The 24203-nt window shown below is 31.7% G+C and overlaps 2 protein-coding genes across 5 annotated transcripts; both read right to left on the bottom strand.

The window, feature by feature from the left end:
* Nucleotides 1–211: 211 nt before the first annotated feature.
* On the bottom strand, nt 212–7099 carry LOC106756933 (protein ROS1). The gene is made up of 19 exons (XM_022779021.1): nt 5950–7099; nt 5499–5834; nt 5150–5240; nt 4953–5044; nt 3830–4839; nt 3668–3747; nt 3394–3478; nt 3234–3325; nt 3083–3151; nt 2839–2875; nt 2668–2750; nt 2084–2518; nt 1790–1826; nt 1653–1710; nt 1356–1495; nt 1145–1210; nt 950–1064; nt 839–877; nt 212–489 (listed from the first exon to the last, which is right to left on the bottom strand). The coding sequence occupies exons 1-19, from the start codon at nt 7097–7099 to the stop codon at nt 212–214; spliced, it is 4293 nt and encodes a 1430-aa protein (XP_022634742.1).
* Nucleotides 7100–7467: 368 nt separating this feature from the next.
* Nucleotides 7468–9762, bottom strand: LOC111241409. Of its 4 annotated transcripts, none has more exons than XM_022779261.1 (3): nt 9210–9762; nt 9118–9145; nt 7468–8888 (listed from the first exon to the last, which is right to left on the bottom strand). In XM_022779261.1, the coding sequence occupies exon 3, from the start codon at nt 8856–8858 to the stop codon at nt 8256–8258; it is 603 nt and encodes a 200-aa protein (XP_022634982.1). In that variant the 5' UTR covers nt 8859–8888; nt 9118–9145; nt 9210–9762; the 3' UTR covers nt 7468–8255. The 4 variants fall into 4 exon arrangements, with proteins under 4 accessions (XP_022634982.1, XP_022634980.1, XP_022634983.1 ...); XM_022779259.1 differs by having other exon boundaries at nt 9118–9169; nt 9278–9762; XM_022779262.1 differs by lacking the exon at nt 9118–9145.
* Nucleotides 9763–24203: the final 14441 nt, after the last annotated feature.

Below are 24203 nucleotides of genomic sequence, written 5' to 3'. Positions count from 1 at the left end.
GTTGACGAGTACAACTATTTTGAGTTTTCTTGTAGGTAGCCTCATTTCACCTGCCTCACACACCTCTTCGATCTACACCGACCTATAAAGAAAATTTGGTGTCACTATACTCTCTTTGTCCTAGTCCTAAACTGAGAAAATTGCCTAGTATCTTACCACGACAATGACTCTGCTATAATACACAGGATACAAGATGAATGTTTAATAACTTTTATTGTCTCGACGCTTCAGTGGTCTCTTGAATGCTGGAAAACAATTCTGGCTGATTTTTAATTTTGTTTAAATCATTTGCTGGTTTCGACATCTTTTCGGTGTTACCCTTTTTCTTAGGCGTCTTCGGCGTCTTCGGCGTCTTAGGCGTCTTAGGCGTCTTCGGCGTCTTAGGCGTCTTCGGCGTCTTAGGCGTCTTGCTAGCTGTGAAGTGCAATCTAGCCAAAAGTGGCCGAGGCGCTCTCGTTTCCCTGTCAAATCCTCGCACGCATACATATCCTGCAAAACATATTTTGCCCATTTAAGATGATTGAGAAAAACATAGGATATTTCAAGCATTGCAATATGTATCTGCATGTGGAAGTTACATGCTCTGAAATTACTATGCACTTCCATCTGCTTCTATAGATAATGATGTTTTAACTAAAGTGCAATATATGGCTGGTGGGTCACTGGGGATGATATCCATCATGTAATTTGTAAATCAAGTAATGTTTTATTTTCTTTGACCTCTTATTGTGTCTACAAAGTCTGCTGTCTAAAGTAGTTTATCATAACAATAAACACAGGTTAAACCGTGGTATGGAATAATTATAAACAGGATTACAATCTGGGAGCCACATCTTACCTCTCCAAAAGCATTGTTGGATGTCTTGTGTTGATAAGCCTGGTTGACAAAAAAATACACACTTTAATTCTTTTACATTTATCTATTATATTTTAATTTTTATAAAGCTACCTTTAAATATCGATGACACGGAGGTTCCAAAGTATACTGTTCTCCTACCGAGGTTCCAGATCCAACTACGGGGAACACTAATTGGGTTTATACTTGAGTCATTATCAGCAAAAACCTGTAGCAAATTATATTTTAGTATTTCATTCAAAACCATGATGGGAGTAGCTTTCATAATGGATAGCAATTCTCATTTACCTCATTGACTTGAAAGTAGGTCCCATTTAGTGGAAAGTTCCCTCTCATAGCTGTTCGACATGGTATCTATTCATAAAATATTTACATTTAGTCTATTACAATACTTGCATTCATATATGCTAATTACATCTCTAGCCAGATATTTTTTTTTCCAGTATTGTGTTATTAGTGACTAATAATCATTAGCAATGCATGATTAAGACATTCATACCAGGATAGTTCCTCGAACTATCTCTGAATTTGCTTCACGGAAACTGTTGCATGCACAACATTCATTTTCTTCGCAAAGCTGTCCACTTTCCTGAGAGCTGCACATACTTTCTGGTGGCTGTATGGAATCTGCTGTCTCCCCTGTGGTATACAATGTGTTTGGCAACACGAAAAACACCAGAAAATCAAAATAATAATATATAGCAAGACAAACAACTCACGGCTGTAAGTTATACGAAAATTACATTTAATCCTAATTAATCTAGAAGGAACATGGTGTCATGTTATTTTTGTTCACCTGGGGTCCATATAGCCAGAAGGTATCTGCCTGGATCATCTGGTTCGCGCGCTTGCCACTGTGGTTAATAATTAATTAATAAAATGGGCACATACAATAAAACACTATTATGTTTAATTGACGTATCAATAACTAACCCCTTTCAGAAGAGGATGTGAGTCGGGTAGTTCATAACTGCAAGAAATAGAAAACAGTATCAGAATTATTTGCAAGGGTTCTTGTTTTATTTTTTGTTGTTAGCGGTAACTATTTGACTATTTGTTTTTCCGTATTTCAAGGTTAGTTTTATTCTGGATACATGGAAATTGTACATCATGTGTTACTTGCTTTTGCAGCTTTTGTTGAGTTATTTTCCTATTCGTTTTTTTTTCAATATTAACATTTTTGTATTCCAGTTAAGTAGTCTGAGATGAATTGGTTTTGCTACTTACACGTAATGTTCTGTTCTCAACTTGCTCACGTTCTTCAGCTTGGGTGTAGGAATGAGTGCCACATCTGATTTTAAAGCAACCAAGGCCTTTGACATTTCTCCTTCTTGAAGTTCCATGTTTTGTTGCACATACTTTCGTATGCTCAAAGCGAACTTTGCCATGTCTACTTGTATGTCTGGAATTTCAGATGAATCCTTTTTGAAGGCGTCCTCTATATCAACTTGTGAAAATTGACTATCGTCTGGATCTGGACTTGGTGGCATTTCAACTATAGGGTGATTGGTTTTATTGATTTGTTGAAGTGCCCCTTCAATTGGATTGTCGTGGAGAAGCAAGGTCGTCTGATTTATATCTTGTGATAGCTTCTGCTCGGTTGCATTGTTTCCAGATGTGTTCGCCATTCTCTCCTCTGGTGCTGGCAGGGCAAGTCTTGCACTGCAATATTTAATATCGTTGACTTGTAAGTTTGTTTATAAGAAATCATTACGCGCCTTTCATCTTTTAATACTGAAAGTGGCCCTAATACAATTTTCTGTGTGATTTGTTGCATAACCATTGTATGCACCTAGTCGTAGTCATCATACCTTGCAAAGGCACTTGCAAAGTGTCTGCATTCCCCTCTCATCGGACATGCATTGCAATTCGGTTTGCTTTTGGTGCAGAATACCTGCATGAATTGATTTTATTTTCCCAGTCATAACAGGTTTTTATTGAACTATGGGCATCCCTATGATGAATGAGAAAATGTAGTTTACCTTTCCAAATGTAATCAATTGGTAGTGCAGCTCATACCTTCAGTAAATATCAATAAAACAAAAAATCCATTTAGGGAGTTTAATCACGATGGAGATCTTAACCAGAAGGGTAAAATATGCATGATCTCATGATATTGTATCATATTGGCAGTTGATTGAAATTAAATCTAAAGGAAATTTTAATCAGCAACTAGAAGATACTGTATAATTTAATGTATGACTTTAAATTGAAAATAATCTTTACAATGTTCTTTGGTCTAGCTTGCAGAGACGAGGCCAGAGATATTTTTGTACCGCATCCAACACTGGGTACCTATACAGCACAATGATGTCAGGTTAGCTCTTATTTTATGTCTGAATTTCAGCCTCATGCTATTTATTGCCGTGGAACTCACAATTCTAGAAGATGCAACTGTAGTGACTCTGGCAGTGGCTGGATTGGTACCCATCCCAAACGTACTGCTATACGTCCAACATTTGTGTCCACCTATTGAGGCAATAAATTGTCAATATATTCCATAATCCGAAAGTTTTGTACTAATGTTTTCAACATACCGGAAAAGCAAGATGGTGCAGTGTTAAGAGTCGAATACACTCCACACTTTTCAATCCCAATCCCTTGATGCTGAGCAAGAATTCTCTGGACGTATAAATAAATTGAATTAACATAATACTTTTTTTCTGCTTGCATGAATAAAACTAATTTCCTTTATTTATGCATGTCTATCTATATATGAGTCTAGTGAATTGCGGGTTCAGGACGTTGGTTTTCGAACCCTACCAATTTGGATATATGATTTCAAAGTAGTTTGATAATATCTATACTTACTTTGCCTGGTCAGGTGGAACGTCTCTCAGCCACTCAAGATCAATGCCCTTGTGCTTGTCAACCAATAGATTGAGGAAACTCTGCATAGTAATTCATTTGGCAATTTTTAGTATTCAACTGCAGGATTAAAGTGGAAATACTATTCACGATCTGGAATTCTACCTGAATACGTTCAGCAAGCATGTTGTTCATGCCCCTTTCTTTGATTGTGTTGGATATTTCATTGACATCTGCACGTCTCACAGCATCCCAGTCCACAGAGTCCATCGTTTTCTCTGTCTTTTCTCTTTTCCCTGCCTGAGCTTGGGCTTGTACTCTTAAACTATCCCAATCAAAATTGTTCTCTTTCTTGCTTTTTGGTTTTACCAAGGCAGATTTTTTCTTACCCTCTCCTTTCCCCTTTTCATAGCTGGGATTACCAACATCTTTTTCTCTTTCTTTCTGCTTTGGTTCTTGGGTTTGTTCTGAAATGTGAAAAAGATTATGGTCATGATTAATTTCCTGCAAGGGATGGAGTTGGGATAGAATACCTTGAGAATTGACAACTGCACCTTTAGAGTCGGACTCTGTTGGAAAATTATATTTCTTATTGTTTTCATCCTTGTCTTCCAAGGAGTCACTTGATGGGACTTCTGCTGTTAGACGATCATATCCGTTAACTTGAAGTGCTCCAGAATTTGGGGTTACTTGCAAAGTATATTCTTTGGTGGGGAGTGTTTCTAAAGTGTATGGAATAACATCTGGTTTTTCTAAGTTTCCTATCTGGTTGTCATGGTTCAGTTCTATGGACTGATCACTTCTTCCTGTAAAGCTTTCAGTTGCTTTGCTTCTTTGACCATCAACATCATGCAACATAGTTGAACTTGCCATTTCTAAAAGCTCCCTGAATGAAGTCCTGTTATAATAAATATTGAACTGGGCTGTGCTTGGCAGTTCTTCTATTTTTGAGTTGCTATCCGAGAATGGTCCTATCTTTTCAGGATTTTGATCAGTTGGAAAATCTCCAGATGTCTGAGATGTAACGCCAGCCAGTTGGGATGAAATTATATTATGTAACTCTTTCTTAACGCTCCCCTGACATAAGCTTTCTTGCCCTTCCTCAGTCATTGCACTATCCACTGGGCTATGTTCATTGTTATGTCTTTGAACTGATTCTTTGCTGTCTGATTCATCTGTTACACAAATAAAGCTGCCATTAGTTCAGATTGATCCAATATTTTCTTATCTCGATTTTCATTTTCTTCTGGATCCACTATGCAAAGATGAAGTTCATTGACTATCGGACCTGTGCTTTTCTTTTGCGAACTTGTGCTTTCCTCGTGGCGTGTACTTGTTGACTTCAGAGGAAATCGAGCAGCGAGTGCCATGAATGCAGAACTGCAAAAAAAGGGTAATTTTTTAATCCTTTAAGCTTGTACGAATGCTTAATTACTGTTATGTTCACTGTATATTTCTCAGTAATTAAGCTTGCATTCTTTGTACCTGGAAAGATGGTCTGATACATTTTGAGTGAGGAAAACACCAACCACAGAATCCACAACAGATCCCTTCCACATCGAAAAGCCCCTGTCTCCTGTTGTATGTGTTATGTTATTAGTACTTGAACTGTGTAATTGAATATCCATTTTAGAAACACTTTTAGGAGAAGAAAATGTAATTGTTTTTTATGCATACTAATTTATAGGAGCCTTTTCTTTGCTGCATGATTTTTTAAGGCAGGAAAACACACACACATATATATATTATCCTACTAGTACATCTTTCACCTCAAGGGTAAATATTTGTCAGTGTTGGGAACATTCTTAGATTTTCATGACAATATCATTCATACCTTGTATTTGATGCATCTTTGCAATGAAGTTCTCTGCCCTTCCACGATACACTTTCCGTTCTAGTTCCCAGTTAATCGCCTTTTCTGCATCACTTCCATCAATCCCACTATTGTTACTATCCTTAAGTAAAAGCGCCCAAACTTTATTAGTTTCCTCATCAATATCAACTTTGGGTCTTATGCTCCTTTTTTTGGGTTTATAGGGAACAAGCATATGCTGCTCATGCAACTCACGCTCTGGGGCTTCTCTGTTGATGTTTAGGAAAATAAATTGGTCTGCCAAAGCGTCTACATTTTCGTCCACAATTTCAATTTCTTCCCCTTCGTCCACACATGCTGCAATCAATCAAATTTAGTAAGATAGACTGCATGGTAGAATTAGTAGAATTTGTGTTTTAATACAATCATAATGTTATTTGAAAAAAAATCCAGAACAGTAAAGTTGAAATACCTAATGTGTTTTGTCTTTCATTTTTGCAGGAGGATGCATAATTGACAGGGCTTCTCTTTCCTGTTCGTTTCTTTTTCGTGATTGATGCTCCCAAATCTGCAACTAGAGCATCAATGCATGTCCGTGGCCCTTCTGCATCACCAAATGTTCGTCTGTGAGAGCTACACGTTTGCTTTGCAGTATGTGCTAGACCAACATCAGTTCTTGTAGAAGCTCTTGATCTTCTTTTGGTTGGCCTCTTCTGCCCTAAGGATAACGTGTACTCGAGGGGTTGATGTTTGTCCTTAATTGCTCTTTCTGTAGCTGTAATCAAGAGTGGGACTCCAGCTGCAGTATAATCTGAACCAGAAGCCCAGCACTTGGGACTTGACATATAAGAATGTGATCTGGCATCTTGTAAGAATGTTGCCAGTTGGACATCATTGGTGGCAGTCACAGAAGATTTACTTGGCGCCTCTGAAATTCTCCCCTTGACGCTTCTCCTTTTCTTCTGAACATTTGGAAATTGAACCCCATAGTTTAGGCAGTATGCCTTCATGTCATTATATTGTGCTCCTAACAGATTATTATATTGTGCTCCTAACAGATTAATGCTGGTATTATCTGCCTGTTCAATACCAGGTTGTTTTCTCTTGGAGCCGGCAGCTTGTAATCCGCATCCTGTGCTCCAACCGTCTCTGCCAATGGAGTTATTTGGACACTCTTGAAGTCCATTATGATCAGCCGCCCTATTCCTTGAGCTGCTGGCATTGGCAAAGAGCATATTTTCTCTGCGTCCAGGATCGTCTATTGCTTGCTCTTTGCTCCCAAAACTCAAGGACCTATGACATGTCTTTACGGTTGATTTAGGCCCCGATGTCCATTCTCCTGTCACTTCTGTTTGTGGAGGAGTTGTGTTCAATCCTTTCCTTGCCTTCCTCTTGTCAGCTTGGTTTCCTTTAGATTGAACAGTCTTTGCAGCGGCTTTTTTGATTGTTCTTTTTGGTTGGCCTTCTTTTACGACCTTGGGCCGGTGCTTTCTTCTTTTGGGTTGTTTTGGTTGAGGCGTTTTATTCAGATCGAAGTCCCGGCTTTTATCCTTTTGCGCTGCATGTACAGCAGCCACTTCTGTAGTCGGGCCATTTATTTTGCCTTGAGGATTATAGCACATTGTGGATATGTTGTTTTTGTCTTCCCCTTCTCGGTTCCTTTCTTCAATGGTCGTCGGTGTTGCCGCATCTTTTCTGGTTTCTGCTGCGATGACATCATCTTGGTGGGGTGCAATTTGAGCAAATGTCTTGCTGCAGTAATCGAAGTATGATGAGCCTGCAACATGAAATTATTTAAATATGAATTTGAGTCGGGAAATGTATACAGATGATGAATGTGCAAGCCCCATGTCCCAAGCTGTGGATCAACAGAGTCACAAAAAGACAAGAAATGTGTGCAAAATTGATTTAGCTGATGTAGCTGTTCAAAATTGATCACTAGCATGTTTGAAGAGCTGAAGTCCAAATTGTAAAGCAAACTATGCTTTTGATTTTGTAGTTTAAATTTGTTAGTTTTTTTTTTTCCCTTTGTAAGACAATGTTCATTTGTTTATGAAAGCTGTGGTTTATGATTATTTTCTGAGTTGTTTTTCCTTTATAGTTGCAAGCGTACTTATTTTCTTATTCCAACGAAAACTAATTTTTATAATGGATAATAATTGGTTATATACATGGTTGTTTAATGACAAAAATATAAGTTTTTTTATGCTGTTCTAAATGAATTACAAAAATAGGGAAATGATCTAACAACATGCGACGCTATGGAGAGAAGGTTACGAGTGTAACCATGCATGAAAATACAGCGTTATTCAGAGCAGTATTGGGCAAGTAACAGAACTCAGATAGAACTAGGATGCGAATATTCAATGACTAGTAAAATTTATCTAGTTTTTCCTATACAAGTTTTTTTTCTTGCGAACTTGGATCCCCTGCTGATGTTCTTTTGTTGAACAATGCGATGCAAGATGGAGGAGAATTTTGGCGCTACCCCAAGTTCGTTTCTTACAGCTGTTTAGTTCAAACATTTAATTTTATGGCACTATTCTTAACGTCGTATATCAAATGTTACATTTCAATTTTAAAACTATGGGTTTTACTTTGTTCAGCTGTTGCACATAGCGGGGAGTAGATACTCTCCAATGGAGCAAAGATATGACCCTCTACAGTATTTAATCTATATATTGAATTTTTAAAATACTCATTTGATGAAAAAAACAATTAAATTAATAAAACATAATGGTTAAAATAATCTGAAGTGTTTAATAAGACTGCAGAAGATCAGTTCCCCATTGCCGGTAATGGACGCCGGCCAAGTGCTAGTGCACGCTCAAATGAAAATTTTAATAGAATGCGACATGGCAACGACGCTAAAAAAAAACACTTACCCGGAAGCTCTGCATACTGGTTATGGATAGTATTGAGAAGCGGTTGCTCCACACCGAGAAGTTGATGATGATTAAAAGATGTATAGGTCGGGATGAACTGAGAATCATACGGCGGAATAAATTGGCCTTCATTTGTTACAGCGGAATACGGCAATGGAAGGTCTGGCTGGGTCAAAAGTTGAGGAATGCCGTTACTTGAACTGGGAAAGCTGTCAAAAGATATTTGTACGCGATTTGCGGCATTGTGATGGGCGAAAGGGGAAGGCTCCGAGCGGTGGTTAGGCCAGTTGCTTATCTCTGGATATGCTGAGAGATCAAAACCAGCAGGTATCCCATTGGAATGAGAATGGAACTGGTTTGCCATCTCAGGAGTCCAGATCGGCACCGGTGTTGGAATGACGGGCATCAAAGGGGTGGTGGTGGCGATGGTGGGGACCACGGGGACCTGAGCAGCCTGCTCCTCAACCTTGCTTGCGTTTGATTTCCCAGAATCCATTTTTACTTGCTTCACAACTTTCACTTACAACTGGAAAAAAAAAAAAAATTCCTTGTGCAAAAGGATTTCTGCAAAAAGGACTTAAGAAAAGGATTTTGTGAAGGTATTCTAGAGAGATATAAGGTCTATTTTTCGGGGACAAACCTGCCAGCGGAAAATGTAAGTGGTTTCGGAAAACAAAGATCAATAAATAAGAAAAATAAAGTAGAGAAGATATATGCAGTTTTTCAACATTAATCGAGGAGAGTTTCTGAATTACCTCTGAAAGTAACCGGTGACTGACAAACCTGGTGCTAGTCAAGATGTAATTACTGAAATTTAAAGAAATTAATTAAAATTAAAATTCCAAACCTGTCTATGGAGAGTGTTGGAAAGAAGACTGCTCACGATAAACAATATTCGCTTATTCTAGTTGCTACCTCCGCTTTTTGCTCGCGATGAATAGGAACTTTCACGCGACCAAAACCGAAGTTGAAGTAGAAAATCGGAGAGATTCGTGCGGATGTTGTTAAGGTAGATTTATCGAGTCAATGCCGGAGATCTGATTTCACATATCTATATGCGGCAACTAATGGGATATATATATTACATTTCCACCGAATGTGAGAGAGAGAGCAGGAAAGAGAGAACCTACACGAATTTCTATGAGCTTGTATATCACCCTGAGCTATTTTATTTTACTTTATTACTTCTATTCCCCTTCCAGAATTCTATTTAATTTAAATAGATTAAAAGTTAACTTTTTTTTTTCTATTTTGTCTTATGTTTGATCGCATTTAATATTTACTTCCTAGGACCAACCCGAAGCGACAACCGAAATGAAATGATTCACGCACACCAAATTCGAAGACGATACATGCACATTCTAAACGTAAAAGTTTTGCATGTGCATGTAGATGTCATTCACGTAAAGTTAATTATTAACTTTACGTGAATAAAACACAAATTTATATGTATGTTTATTTTTCACGTAAAATTTTTAATTTTATGTGAATATAAATACTTTTAAAATTATTAATTATTATTTTTTATTTATAATTTGAATTTTAAATATGTTAATAATTTGAAAATTTTTGTCAAGTATTTTAATAAACTTTTTAATTTCTTTTCTAAAAGACATGTTTGTTAAAAGATATTACTTGTTTTTAATAAATGATTAAAATTGTTTTAATATATTAAAATTACAAACAAAATTGTCGTTTTATTTTATATAATTAATATTGATAAAGTTATTATCAGTTTTAAATGACTATCCTTATGTAACAAAAAATATCGGCATCTCCTTATCAGTTTGATCACCGATCTTAAAACAAAGTATTAAATGACAAAACAATTTATTATACTTTAAAACTTATTTAATATGTTATATTAAATATTTGGCATGATTTATTTAATAGTTTTAAATACGGTACATGAGTTTTTGGAAAGGCATTAACAACTGTTGATGAAATTATTTATTAAAATAAATTTATTAAGAGGAAAACTTAGCGAAGATAGTGTAAACTACTTGTGTTTCACAAGTATTTAGGGAGAAGTTTGTTAAAATATACATTTGTTTATTAATGACATTACATTTTAAGTTCAAATTAAAATACATTAACAAAACAAAATGAAGTAAATTAAATTTTCAAAATGTTTGTTACAAATAAATAAAAGTAACTTTTAATAATTGAAGCGTTATTTTTCTACTTTTTTTTTTGTTATATAGAGATAGTTCTCACAGAATATCACATTAAGATGGTATAAGAAATATCAAACACGATTCTAATTAATTTATCTGTTTGATTTTTTTTCTTAAAAATTGTTGTTTTTGTTAGTGAAGCATGTCAGTTAGATCTGGAAGTTCAATAATGAAATTTTTAACGTTAATTTTGTGTGACTTTATTTGTATTGTTTTTTTTTTTTTACTTTTAAGTCTTAAATTTGTGTTACTAAAATATTTTGTTTACTGATAAAAGTGATAACGTATTTGTGATGTGCGATGTGGATGATTCAAAGTTGATTTAGCAGCCCTTGTGCAAATATACTTTAATAATTTATTTATTATTTTTTTAAACACAAATTTTGTATATTTAAGGTTTGTTTTACTCATATAAAATCTCTAAATTGGCCATCAACTTGAAATAAAAAATAGGTAATTCAATTTTTACATCTCAAACGTGACCTTTTCTTAAAAAAAAATAAATCCAAAATAACTGTTTTAAAAAATAATATAAAAAAGTGTCTCAATAAATTCTTTCATTTCTTTCAATGCCACTACACTGTAACCCTAAAAACAACTTGATCGTACCGGTAAAAGTCTTTAAATCAACCCAGCACAGATCTTGCTGGCATAGAGAAATCCATTGGTTGAAAAAACTTTTTCTTTATCTTTGAATGTAAATTTTACCGTTTGAAGTATGAATGCATGCAGATTCTACCTGACACTGCAAATTGACACGCCAATGCTATTGTTGTAATTATTTTGGTTATCTTCCCTAAGTGATGAAGACACAAACACGAAGACATGCAGAGCTGTGTATGGCAGCCATGGCGTGTCACGAGATCGATGCAGCTTCCAATCAACCCAGAAAGAAGCTGCCACGTAAAATCAACCGACCACCACCGCTTGCTTCTCCAATCCATATCCTTTATAGGTTTGGTAAAACACTGTAAAACTTTAGGTTTTCACTTTTTAATCTCACTCATGCGCTAATATTTAATTACAGTCTGACAAGTGATATGTATGTATTATATAACGGTCAATTGTGATTCATTGCTGTATGTATTACACGTCTAACCATCACATTGGTGATGATGTTTGGCAACATAAAAAGTAAACTTTTTTTTATTATGTTAAATTTTTTATTTGTTATAACTACTAATTATATTACTGTTTTCTTTCTAACTTTTAATTTATATATTTCTTAAAGGTATTGCAACTTTTTTTTTATATGTTGCAGGAGTTGATGACTAACAGTCAGTTTAGTCTTTTTCTTTTTAATTTTTGGATTGTGTTGAATTTGTAGATAATTGCAAAAAGTTGATTTAGGTGGTTTTAGAACAAATTATAAATTAAACTCAGATTTTATGTGTAGAAAACTTAAATAAAGATATTAATTAGTATTTATGAGGACATCAGTTGAGAAAATAAAAAGTATTTATTATGCCTATCAAAATATAAAATTTCTTTAATGTTTCTCAACAAACTTTAGTATTGTATCTGATGTTTCATGGCAGTGTGATAAGATATTTATTAGTCAGATTCATTATTAAAATATTTCTTCAAGGTTATGTTTGATAAAAACAAAGAGATGAAAATGAATTTAACTGTAAATATTTATTAAAACTAGTTATTTTTCCAACCAACTTTTATTTGAAAAATAGTTTTTAAAGTAAATTTTGTTTTTCAAACTTAAAAAATTTATTTAAAATTAAAAATAGACAGTGTGCACAGTTTACTAATTAAAAATGGTGACATAAAATCAAAGATAAAAATATTCAAAGAAAAATAAAAAATATAAATTTAAATATTTGTTCAGGGGAGACGTTATGTTGTTTTGTTAGGTAATATAATGGCATGTAGATTCCAAGCTATTATTAGATACAGGAAGCTAAAGTAAGAATATAAGTACATAGAAGAAACAACTTTACTGACCATTCTTAATATTCGACATACCACATACCACGTTGAAAATTGGTCTCCGCCGCAAATATACTCTGTCAAAGTTACTTCAATATTATATACAAAATAACTGTTTGTTGGAGACCACAATCATTTTAATCTTATCTGCAATACTCTTTCTCTTACAAATAAAAATCAATTTAAGTTGAATTGACTTCAAACTTCCTCTATTTTCATTATTAAGAAATACGTTGTCTTTTTAACTTATTTATGTTATAATATATTGTTATCTACTTAAAATTATCATTCAACATTCCATATTTTTTATTTAACTTACACACTCCATATTACATTACATTAAATAGTGCAATTGAAAAGAATAGTTAAATGACAAAAAAAAAAAAATATTATCCCACTAATATTGTTTTTATATTTGTATCATTTAAAAGATGAGCTTAATATGTATATAAAAAGCTCATGATAATTTTATGTGTATTTTAAAAAAGAAAAATATTTTTATTATTTGTCAATCGTACATGCTTTATGTGACACGAGTTATTCATGCACTGGAAGATCGATCATGCAATGTTTAATTTTATTATCATTATGGCGTTTCTTATTTATAGTTTTTGTTTGACTTGTAGATTTTTTATATATTGAGATTTGTGCTATTAAAATATATTTTTTATTAATAAAAACGACAACGGATATCTGATGTTGTTGATAATTTCAAGAGTAACGATAACATCCACTTGCAGAGCTAAAGCATTTTAATAAACATGCCAAAAGAGTGTATACTACCTAGTAGGGTAGAATTTTTCTTACTATATATCAGTTATTTTTTTAATATATTTTTCTTAAATGTGTTTAATATAGTTTAAATTTTTAAATTGAATTATATAAAAAGAAAATTCATGAATTTTGATTTACATTACACAATTAGAACAAGTATATTAACTTTGTTGCTTTACCTTTTTCTTGTATGAATTCGTTTACATTTTATTTTTTATATTTAAAATTTAGTTAAATTAATTACTTTCATCCATTTATTATTTTTATTTATATCTAATATTTCCAATAAGTAGATCATTTTTCTCATAATAATATTTTAAAATTATAAAAAATAAATATCTAAACTAGAGATCAAGTAAAAAGTTGTTAACAATTCTCATGATATTTATAAATTTAAATATAAATTATATTAGTTAAAACCTTTTATTTTATTATTACACGTACAATAATAAAAATCTAAATATATAAATCAAACTCGAAATTGCATTAATTCTTTGTAACTATTGTTAACTAAAAAAGTATGTCATATATCTTGGTTCCAAAAGAAAATCAATCTAAATTAAGATTGAAATTATTATTTTTTTAAAATAAAAACAACTTTTATCTATATTGGATACTATTATTTTAAATCATATATAAATACATGAAATCTCCTAATGAAAGTGTCTGGAGTTGAACTTTTTGAATTCTTTCAAAATCACTGCACTGTTTATCATTATAAATATAGTTTTCATTACCTATAATTCAAAACAATACATATCTTAATGCACAGAGGCTCATATTGGTTGAAGAAACTTTTACATGACAGAACACGTTTCTTATCTCAGTATGTAATTTTACCGTTTGAAATTTGAAGCGCATGCATGATGCTACCTGTCACTGAAAATTGGCGCATGCCAACGCTAACGTTATAATTGTTTTGTTTATCTTCCCAAAACGATGAAGACAAGATCGTGAAGACAGTGCTGTAAATAGCAGCCATGGCGTGTCAATGCAGCTTTTGATCGATCCAGAAAGAAGTTGCCACGTCAAGCAACCGACGACCACCGTTTGTTTCGCCAATCCATATCGTTTACGTACTGTGAAACTTGCATGCAGAAGTTTATTTTAATATTATATATAATACAACTTGACAACTAATATTTATAAATATGTCAATTAAGTTATCAATTGTTATACGTTGTACACGTTTCGATCTCACATAGGTAATGCATGCGGCAATACAAAAACAAAAGTTATTTTTCTTTTTTTTAATTTATAATTTTTACTATTTCAATTTTTCTCTTTTATTTTAGTTTCTCCATTCTATATCACTAAATATATTTTTTTTCTCACCACTAATTTATGCATTTTTTAAAGATATCATACCTTTTTGTTTGTTGTTCTTTCCAACGGGAGTATATCAGAGTTCACTAATCAGTTTTGTCACTTTTTTCTATTTGAATTTTGTTAATTCTGTATTTAAAAAATCAGTTGATTTGAGGTGGATTTAGAACAAACTATAAACTAGTAACTCAAATTTTATGTGTCAAGAAAACTTAAAAAAGATATTAATTAGTATTTAAGGACATCAGTTAAAAAAATAAAAGTATCTGTTATGTGTATCAAAATATAAAAGTTATTCAATGTTTACTTAAGTAACCTTAAAACATGTGATGTAATGTATTATTAATGTTTTATTGTAAGTGTGTTAGGGTATTTATTAGTCAGATTCATTAACCAAAATATTTTTTGAAGGTTATGTTTGATAAGATTTGTCTGTTTCTCCACTGATGAAAATTAATTGAACTTTGACAAATTAGTTATTTTAATAGTTTATTAATATAAAAAAAATGTATATTCATATAATCTAATCGTTTTTTCAATCAAAAACTATTTTAATTATAGTTTTTTTAGTTAATTTTAAAACCTTTCTTACTTTTTGTTTAAACATAAAACAATTTACTAAAACTAAATAACAAAGTAAATCATAACTATGATCAAAGCGCTGGAGTACAAACATATTTTCTTCTAGATTCATATATTTTTAAAGAAAGTATTATACTATTGTAATATAAATTAAAATAAATAAAATAAATAAATATTCTTGAAAATCAGCATATTATTATTTAACAAGAGGTTGTGATAAAAAGATTGTTTTGTATCTATATTATTATATAAAAAAAAATTATGCACACTCTTTTTAATTTTAGGGTTTAGTTATTTTTATTAATTTTATGCCCTTTTTTATTACTTTATTAATTTTATTTTTTAGTAATATTTTAAATATAATTTCTATTTTATTTAAATATTTTTTGAAATATAAATTATTTATAATAATATTATTATTATTTTTATATCATAAAAATAATGTACGCACACGTACATAATGGAAGTATTTCTATCTGTAGGTGATAAAATGGGCCTACATAAAAGATTGTTGGAGTACTAAAATGTAGAAGCCCATCATATTTTTTTTTTTTTCAATAAATGTAGAGTAAAAAAGATAGAAAAACTGCTGAAAAAAAAAATTATGATGGAAGACCACAATAATTACATATTTTAAAAAATAAAAAATAAATTAAAAAATGCATTATTTTTATTATATTTTTTGGTTGTATTTTTTTTCTAAAAATATAATCCTACTGCATTATTAAGTTATGATATTTTTATGTATTCATGAGTTATATTGACTATTTAATTATATTAAATTCAATACTTAAAAAATATTATGTTTTTATTAATTGAACTATCTATTTTCATTATCTAATAATTTAAGAATGTAACAAGATATTTGCTTTTATGGAAATTATGATGTACTAAACATATATCTATATATAGCTTCCAAAGACCTGCAAAAGGTAGACATTCATTACATCATAATAATAATTTAGGAAGGAATCAAAATAGAAAGAAAAACTTACGCCTCTAATATATTTTTGATGGAAAATATGTTAGCTTTCTTATGCAAGGAACATAAGAGAACTACACGAGAGCGATCAGGAAAAATAATTAGAAATTGCCAATGACCTACGAATTAGAATAATACTAATTAAAAGAAACTTTTAAACTAGTCATGAAGAATTCAAAAATTGTGTACTTACTTATGCAAGTAGGGTGCTAAATATACCTATTTACTAGCTTTTTCAAACATCTCTATCAAGTATTTTTGCACCTCCTCTGATTTATTTCCCACACTTTGAATGATAACAGGATTAAGAAATCCATAGATAGTAGCATTCATTTTCTCGATGCAGAGGTGATGCGAATACCTTCAATATGAACAAATAATATTAGAATAACACTAGTACAAAAATCATATTTTATGACGTACAAAAACGAACTATTACGTATATAGTTTTGTAGGTTATAATAGGTCTACATATTATCTGAACATATTATGACATTGTTTCTAAAATCAGACGTATATATTTTTCATTATATACTTAATGGCCAAAGTTTGAAGAGTGTTAAAAGATTAATGCATTAACATATGATATGTTTGGTTCCTAATTAACCAGGTGCAACTCTCTGCAAAAGTTTAAACAGAGCATGTGTCACATTATTAGGTGGTGCTTTAGGAGTTGGAGGACAACACTTAACTACTGTTTTTGGAGAAACAGAAAAACCCATTATCCTTTTGATCCTAGTCTTCATTCTAGGTATATATATTATATAAATACAATATTAACACAAAAAATGAGCTTCATTATGGATTTAAGACTATCATTGGTTTCTTAAACAATGTACTAAATGGTTTGTGTTTTTCAGTATGTAGATTTTTTCCAAAGATTAAAGCAAGATATGATTATGGAGTGGTTATATTTATGTTGACATTTTGTTTAGTTGCTCTCTCGAAGTATCGAGTGGAAAAAATCTTTGAGGTTGTTCATCAGTGACTTTCAAATATTTTAATAGCGGTAACAGCTTACATTATCATCTCTATTTTCATTTTTACAGTATAGGCAGGTAAGGACCTTCACAGTTAGCTTCCACTGTAGAAAAGTTGGCAAATTACCTACAAGTATCTATATTGGAGCCACCATAAGTTACATGCTTTTTTTTTTTTGTGTTTCATTTGGTAATATCTGAAGCTCTTACCATTTTTCAGTATTTGAAGTGGAATATTTTCGTTGCTTAGAGGATAAAGTAAAATGTGAGAAGTCAGTTCTTGAAAGATAAAAAATTATTCTCGATTCCAAAGAAAGTGGAGTCATTGCACTAGTACAAAAATCATAATTTATGACGTACAAAAACGAACTATGACGTACATAGTTTTGTACGTTATAATAGGTCTACATATTTTATGAGGTAGCAAAAACTTACGTTATCTGAACATATTATGACACTGTTTCTAAACAATTCGAAACAATTTTCTCCAATATTCATATAAAAAAAATGGACTGGTTTTAGAAACAGTGTCATAATATGTTTAGATAACGTAAATTTTTGTTACGTCATAAAATATGTAGAGCTATTATAACGTACAAAACTATGTACGTCATAGTTCATTTTTGTACGTTATAAAATATAATTTTTGTACTAGTGTAAATACATGAATGCAATATGATAGTATTTTCATGGTTTGTGAAGGTTTAGTTACAAATTCCAAACTTGTAGAACTATTTTAGAGAGGATCATTACCAATGAAAATTTCACAAATATCCCCATGATATACAAATAAAGTGGTAGTAGCAATCTTACATGTGAGTTTAGGAGGCATATTTATCTCAATAGTTTTATTCTTCATCGTGACTACCGCTGCACCAAGTTGTTGGAGAGGAGACAATTGTGGTTGTGGAGCTGTAACAATGTTTATCTTCTTAGAAACGTCCTACATTTGATCACAAAATAAGTCTAATAATATATGCATCCAAATACAACAAATACATAAGTAATTAAGGAAAATATGAATAAAAATACTTACTGATAAAATTTCTTGGAACTTGTCACACTGTTTGAACCTCTTCACTAGGTAGAGGAACACGAGTACAGAAATCTTTAATATCTACAACCACCACTCACAACATATTATCTTTAATAGCCTCGTGATGAATGGTGCTTCCCTTATATATTTTACCTAACCAAATTTAACAGTAAACAAAATCAAAAGAGCTTGTGATAGCAATCATGAGCATGCAAAATGTTGAGTTTAATGAAATGCTACATATCTAACCATGATCCTATACACCTAAGTATGTAAATTCAATGCTTACACCTAATGAAATTTGCTGAAAATGCAAATTCACATATGAAACCACACTTGACAGCAACTAGTAAAATACCATTAGGCAACTTTTGAGTTAAGTGCAAATTTCGTGGTTTAGTGAAATGCTATACATGGAATTTTGTTCAATGCTATCCTTGTGAATCAACTTATGCACTATTCAATTATTTATTTATATATGTTTGAATAAAATAATGACTTTTATAACAAGTATTTTGTCCTAAATAAAATAAATATTGATAGTTATTTGCACTAATAAATGTTCAACTTATACATTATAATATATTTTCTATAAAAGTTTTAATTAAGAAGTGTTAAAATGGTTTATGGTTTGCAGGTTATCTTAAGTTAGGTTGAAATTTTCATACTGGATTTTATTTTCCCAAATATACTAAATCAATTCCAAAAATAATTTTTTGAAAAACACTCATCCACTTTTTTAAAACACACTCAATCCTATTTTAGATAAAAAAAAATTCAAAAGCCTTGATGAGATGCATGAAGAAAATTGATTAGATGCAAGAAGTTTTCGTGCTCACTGCACCAAGGGCTTTGATTTGAACTGAACTTTTTCCATTCCGACCAGTAAGTGTGTTTTTTCCTTTTCTCCGCTATTTTCAAAACTTAGGGCTTGGGGTTCTACTGATTTTATGTAGTTGGAACCTTTCTTTTTCTTATTTATATTATGTTTTAGCTCTAAAAGCTGTGTTCTATCACCAATTCGGTGATTTGTAGGTTCTGTAAGTTCAACGCTCTGAGTGGGTTCTGTTAGGACGTTTTGAATTAGCTACTCTTTGGGAAAACCAGGTAAGGGGAGCTAATTATTTTGTGTGGATTTATTTTATAAAATATATGCATGTTGGATTTGAAGTTAATGTATTGTTTGAATTTCATATATCTGTTGAGTGTGAATCTGTTTCAGCATTTCATGTGTGGTTAAATTTATAATATGATGTTCTGTTGGGACTGTTTGTTGTTGTCTTATGTAATTGATCTTGGTATGAGCTTGATTGCGTAAAGGAGGAGCCTGTGATTTATTTCCTGTGCATTGTTTGATGAATCTAATCTGTTTCTAAATGAGTTATTGACTGTGATTGAAGATGTTTTGGAAAGGCTTTGGGTGAGACTTTAATTAACATGGGTAGTACTTGGATGCATGGGTACTGTTTTAGTTGTGAGAGGGGGGTGAAATATAAAATTTGGGCGTTTGAGGTTTAAAGCACAACAGACTAATTTAGGTAACTTAAATAAATTAATTAAAACTAGTTGAGAGCCTTTCTTTGTTGGTAGGATAGAGGGGACTTAAAAACCTGAGTTGACACATCTCTGATCATAGAGCAGCCCTGGCCTGGTCCAATCAGTTGTGATTAGTTATATGTGCTAGCGCCGAAGGTGAGTATGATGCGTTAAAACATTTGAACCCTCTCCGGTGACCAATTGTATAGTGAGGTGAGGTTGGAAGCAAGTATTTTGTGGTAATGAATAATTTAACAAACAGTTTCATAATTAAGGGAACATTGTAAATTATTTAGAAGTAATATGTATCATAATATATTATATTATTAATATATAGATTATATATATATATATATATATATATAACATTAATATATACATTAGTTTAATATAATATAGATATTTATATAATAAGGTAAACAGTATGTAGATTATATATATTATATTAACATAATATAAATCTTTCTTTTGACATGGAAGGGAAGATGTGGTCCTACGTCAAGGATTTTAAGGATGATGTTTTTTGTTAGTTGTAGCGTTGTGATTATTTTTGGATGCGGAGAAGAAAAAGTATATATTTTTAGGCTGGGGTTTTATTTTAAAAATTGGTAAGTGATGGAGTGGGTCATGTTGGTAAGTGAGAAGGAATTAGAAATATGACTTTTAAAGGGGAATACTAGTGAACTCGTTTTGGTTGTGGTAGACGAGTGTTGTTGTTAAAATAAAATGAATTTTCGTGTTCTTAATAATATGTTTACGTGTAAAAGAGGTTTGGAGTATTCTATTGGATTTATATGGAGAACACTTGATATCCCTCATTTCCATTTCCATGTTTATTTAATTTGATTAAACAATTATAATGGTGTATATTGAAACTTTGTGTTAATTGGGTTAGTTTATATTTCTGATACTATGTTTAGAAAGTAATGAGAATTGTGTTATAAGTTATGTGATTTGGTGAGTAAGATATTGTTCAGATTATGTATACGTTGATTGTGGCAAAAAGTATATGATTACAAAGTGATGAAAGTATGATCCAAGTGGTAAACCAAGTTTCATCTGTGTAGAATCTCTTGGTGAGATTCTTAGTGTTTTATAATGAAAGTAGGAACTCAGTCTTGGAGGTCTTCCTGACGCTCCAATGGTCTTTCCTCTCATGTAGAGAGGGTTGAACCATGTGGTGAGGAGTAGCAGGAGGTCTTAGTCTTAGAGGCTTCCATCATGCTCCAAGACGCAAAACAGACTAACCTCGTGAGTGTGGCAGGACGGGGGAGCCCAAGGCGGGGTGCCTGAGTATCACAAGCCACCACGGGTGCATGACCCGTCATAGCTCGACTATCATTCTAAAGTCCAGACGAGTCAAGTCTAAAAGATAACATGCTAGGATCTGTGTTGTATATATTGCCTTGCTTGTATATACTTTACTTGGGTTGGATCCAATATGTTCATGTTGGTACAATTGCATGTTTTTTATATAATTAGCTCACCCTTGCTTGCTTGTTTGTGTTGTGCTATGTCTGTGTGTTTCTCTTGCAATGATCATCCACTTGGATGGGAGCAGATGGTGAGGAGGCTACTTTGTAAACAACTCTTAATGGGGATGCTGCAGTCTAGTCCACTAGGCTTCACTTGATTAGTCTTTTATTTTGAAGAACTTATCATGTTCTAAGTATTAATTCCTTGTATTTTCAGGGAGAAACTTTAGTACTCCACTTCCATATTCTAAGTATTGTTTAAGAATAACTGTAATCCTATTAGTCTTAACTGCTTTCTAGTATTATTCATGGTGATGTCTTTATTATATTATACATCTTTATAATATAATTAGGATGTCACAATTAGTATAATAAAATAATTTAACCTATAAATGTAATAATGATTTTAATTTATCTAATTAAAAATATTAATTAATCAATTAAAAATTTAGAAAATATTTATTTATAAATATATATATATATATATATATATATATATATACACAAATAAATTTTAAAAATTAAAATTAAAAAGAAAATTAAAAATCTTGGCAGGCCATTCGTTAGCCCATTTTATGGTGGGACAAGTTACAATTTGTAACCGGGTGTTGCTCCCTCCACCTCCCCAAGTGGGTCCTGCACCTCGCCACTATTTTAATTTATTTCAAAAATATTCTACACCTCTCCACTATTTTTTTTATTCCAAAAATACCCTACACCTCCCGACTATCCTTAACAATCTTTCTTTTTCTCCATCTACATTAATGGAGCATTTACATGGCTCATTAATGGAATGACTTAAATTTGAACTTGTGATATATTTTCTTAAATAAGTTTGATTCAATATTATTTTTACTGTTGAATATNTTTTTTCTTTTCAAATTACTTAATAAATGGTAAAATTTTGTTCTAAATTTCTAGAAAAATGTTTATATATATGTGTTTTTTTACACATCATATCTATAATTTTTAACATTATATTATGTTTTAACTCACTGACATGTTTGACTCAAATAACTTGAATAAAATATTTAATTTATTATATATATAATATAAAAATATTATTAAATACTTAAAGTATAAAAGAATTTATTTGTTAAAGATTTAGAATTTATTTAATTCTTTTGTCATTATAAAGTTAGTATATAATAATAATAATAATATATAATTATTTACTATTAATATTATTATGTTTATTATTTTGTATTTGCATCTAACTTNTAATTTTATAAAATGGAAATGGTAGAAGTACTAATATTGAAGTTTCCTCTAAATTTTATATTTTGTAATATATCACAAATTCAAATTTGAACCATGTGAATGCTCCATTAATGTAGAGAGAGAAAGGAAAAGATTGTTCATTGAGAATGTGTAGAGTATTTTTTGAATAAAAGAAAATAGAATATTTTTGAAATAAATGAAAATATTGGGAAGGTGGAGGAGCACTTAGGGAAGTGGAGGGAGCAACACCCTTTGTAACCAATTTTTGGTGTTTCACCTTACACTTCTAAGCACTTCATTCTCCACCTTCAATTTTCTAAAATATTCTTAATTAATAACTTGTTTATTTATTAATTTTATGTTTGTTAACAATTTCTATGCTATTAACTACACCTCATTTTCTCCCTATCATACACTCATGCATCCCATTTCTCACGTATTGAAATGAAACCCCCTGCAATAATATCTTGTCTTCTTTAATATTTTTAAAGGAAAATGATATTTTGACACCAATTTTTTGATACCATTTTGACACTACACACGTGTTAAAATGTGGTTGGACGATTTCAAATTAAAAAAAAAAAAACTTTGGTTTTTTTTTTCAAATATGCCCTTGTTTCAGCTTTTTTAATTTGAAATCGTCTAACCACGTTTTGATACATGTGCAGTGTCAAAATAGTGTCAAAATATCATTTTCCATTTTTAAACTTATGTATAATTTATATGAGTTTATAATGTAATTATATAATTTTTAATTGTTATAAATTAATTTGTATGTATTTATTAAAATTAATAAATATATTTTAGAATAATATTTTTTTAACATATATCGGATATGAAAATCCGATTGTACCTGAATCGGATATAGATATCCGATGTTTTGCCAGATCTTCGTAATTTTTTCTTTCTTCAATACTCAACAGAAAAACATAATAAAAAAAACAAACAACAGAACCAACATCTCCATACTCCTTCATCCCAACTCAAGCATAACACCATCATCTTCAAACCATTGTACTCTCCCCCATCATCTTGAACAACTCAACACCAATCTCCATTTTCATTCATCCTAATGCAATCTACAAAGAGACACACGCAAAGATGGAGAACCAGACCCGCCTCCATTATTCTTCATAAGCCACCCTTCATCATAACTTGTGTGTCATCTTCATTCTCCAAACTCACACTGAGCTGCGAATCGCAACCCAAATAGAGAACCCACGCCTGGATCAAGAGAAAGAACAAAACCACGCCGACACCAGGGTTGCGGCTGTGGCTGGGCTTCTAGCCGACTAGTGTAGAGTCGTAGGGGTTGCCTGATTCTGATTTAGGTTTTACGATGCATCTTAAAATAAAGGAGTCGACGAAAGAGAAAAAGAGGACAAGTGTCGCCTGTCATAGGGAGGAGCTTCTAATATGGAAACAAAGAAAGAGCCGCTTCGCTGGCTACACCTCTGATGGTTGATGACGGGATGTAGTGTTTAAAGGGTGCTGATTTTAATAAGAATGAAAAAATAATTAAAAAAATGTATTTATTAAAAGAATTTTTTAAAAAGTTGAAGATTGAAAGTGAAACACATTGAATTTAAACCGTTTAAGAATATTTGACCTGATTCTTTTTAGTTTTCTATAAATTAAATGCATTCTTGATTAGGAGTGAAATCGACATTTTTTAAAAGTTTGGAAGTGCATGATGAAAAGATAGAGCCATCAAAATGGGTCACAACCCGCGAGCCAACCCGGCCCGTCACGGGTTCGGGTCGGGTTGGGTTTGAAAAATACAACCCACTTATATGCGGGTCAGATTTCAA

Source organism: Vigna radiata, chromosome 3 (assembly GCF_000741045.1).
Source record: "Vigna radiata var. radiata cultivar VC1973A chromosome 3, Vradiata_ver6, whole genome shotgun sequence".
Taxonomy (NCBI): domain Eukaryota; kingdom Viridiplantae; phylum Streptophyta; class Magnoliopsida; order Fabales; family Fabaceae; genus Vigna; species Vigna radiata.
This window is presented reverse-complemented; position numbering and strand designations above follow the sequence as displayed.

What these genes read in the sequence shown, in the direction of transcription:
- LOC111241409 (XM_022779261.1), bottom strand. Translation starts at nt 8,858, where the DNA reads ATGGATTCTGGGAAATCAAACGCAAGCAAGGTTGAGGAGCAGGCTGCT.
- LOC106756933 (XM_022779021.1), bottom strand. Translation starts at nt 7,099, where the DNA reads ATGTGCTATAATCCTCAAGGCAAAATAAATGGCCCGACTACAGAAGTG. An exon ending in TGCACCATCTTGCTTTTCCG is followed by an intron (nt 3,326 to 3,393) that starts GTATGTTGAAAA and finishes TTGCCTCAATAG; the next exon opens with GTGGACACAAATGTTGGACG. An exon ending in AATTGATTACATTTGGAAAG is followed by an intron (nt 2,751 to 2,838) that starts GTAAACTACATT and finishes CAATTCATGCAG; the next exon opens with GTATTCTGCACCAAAAGCAA.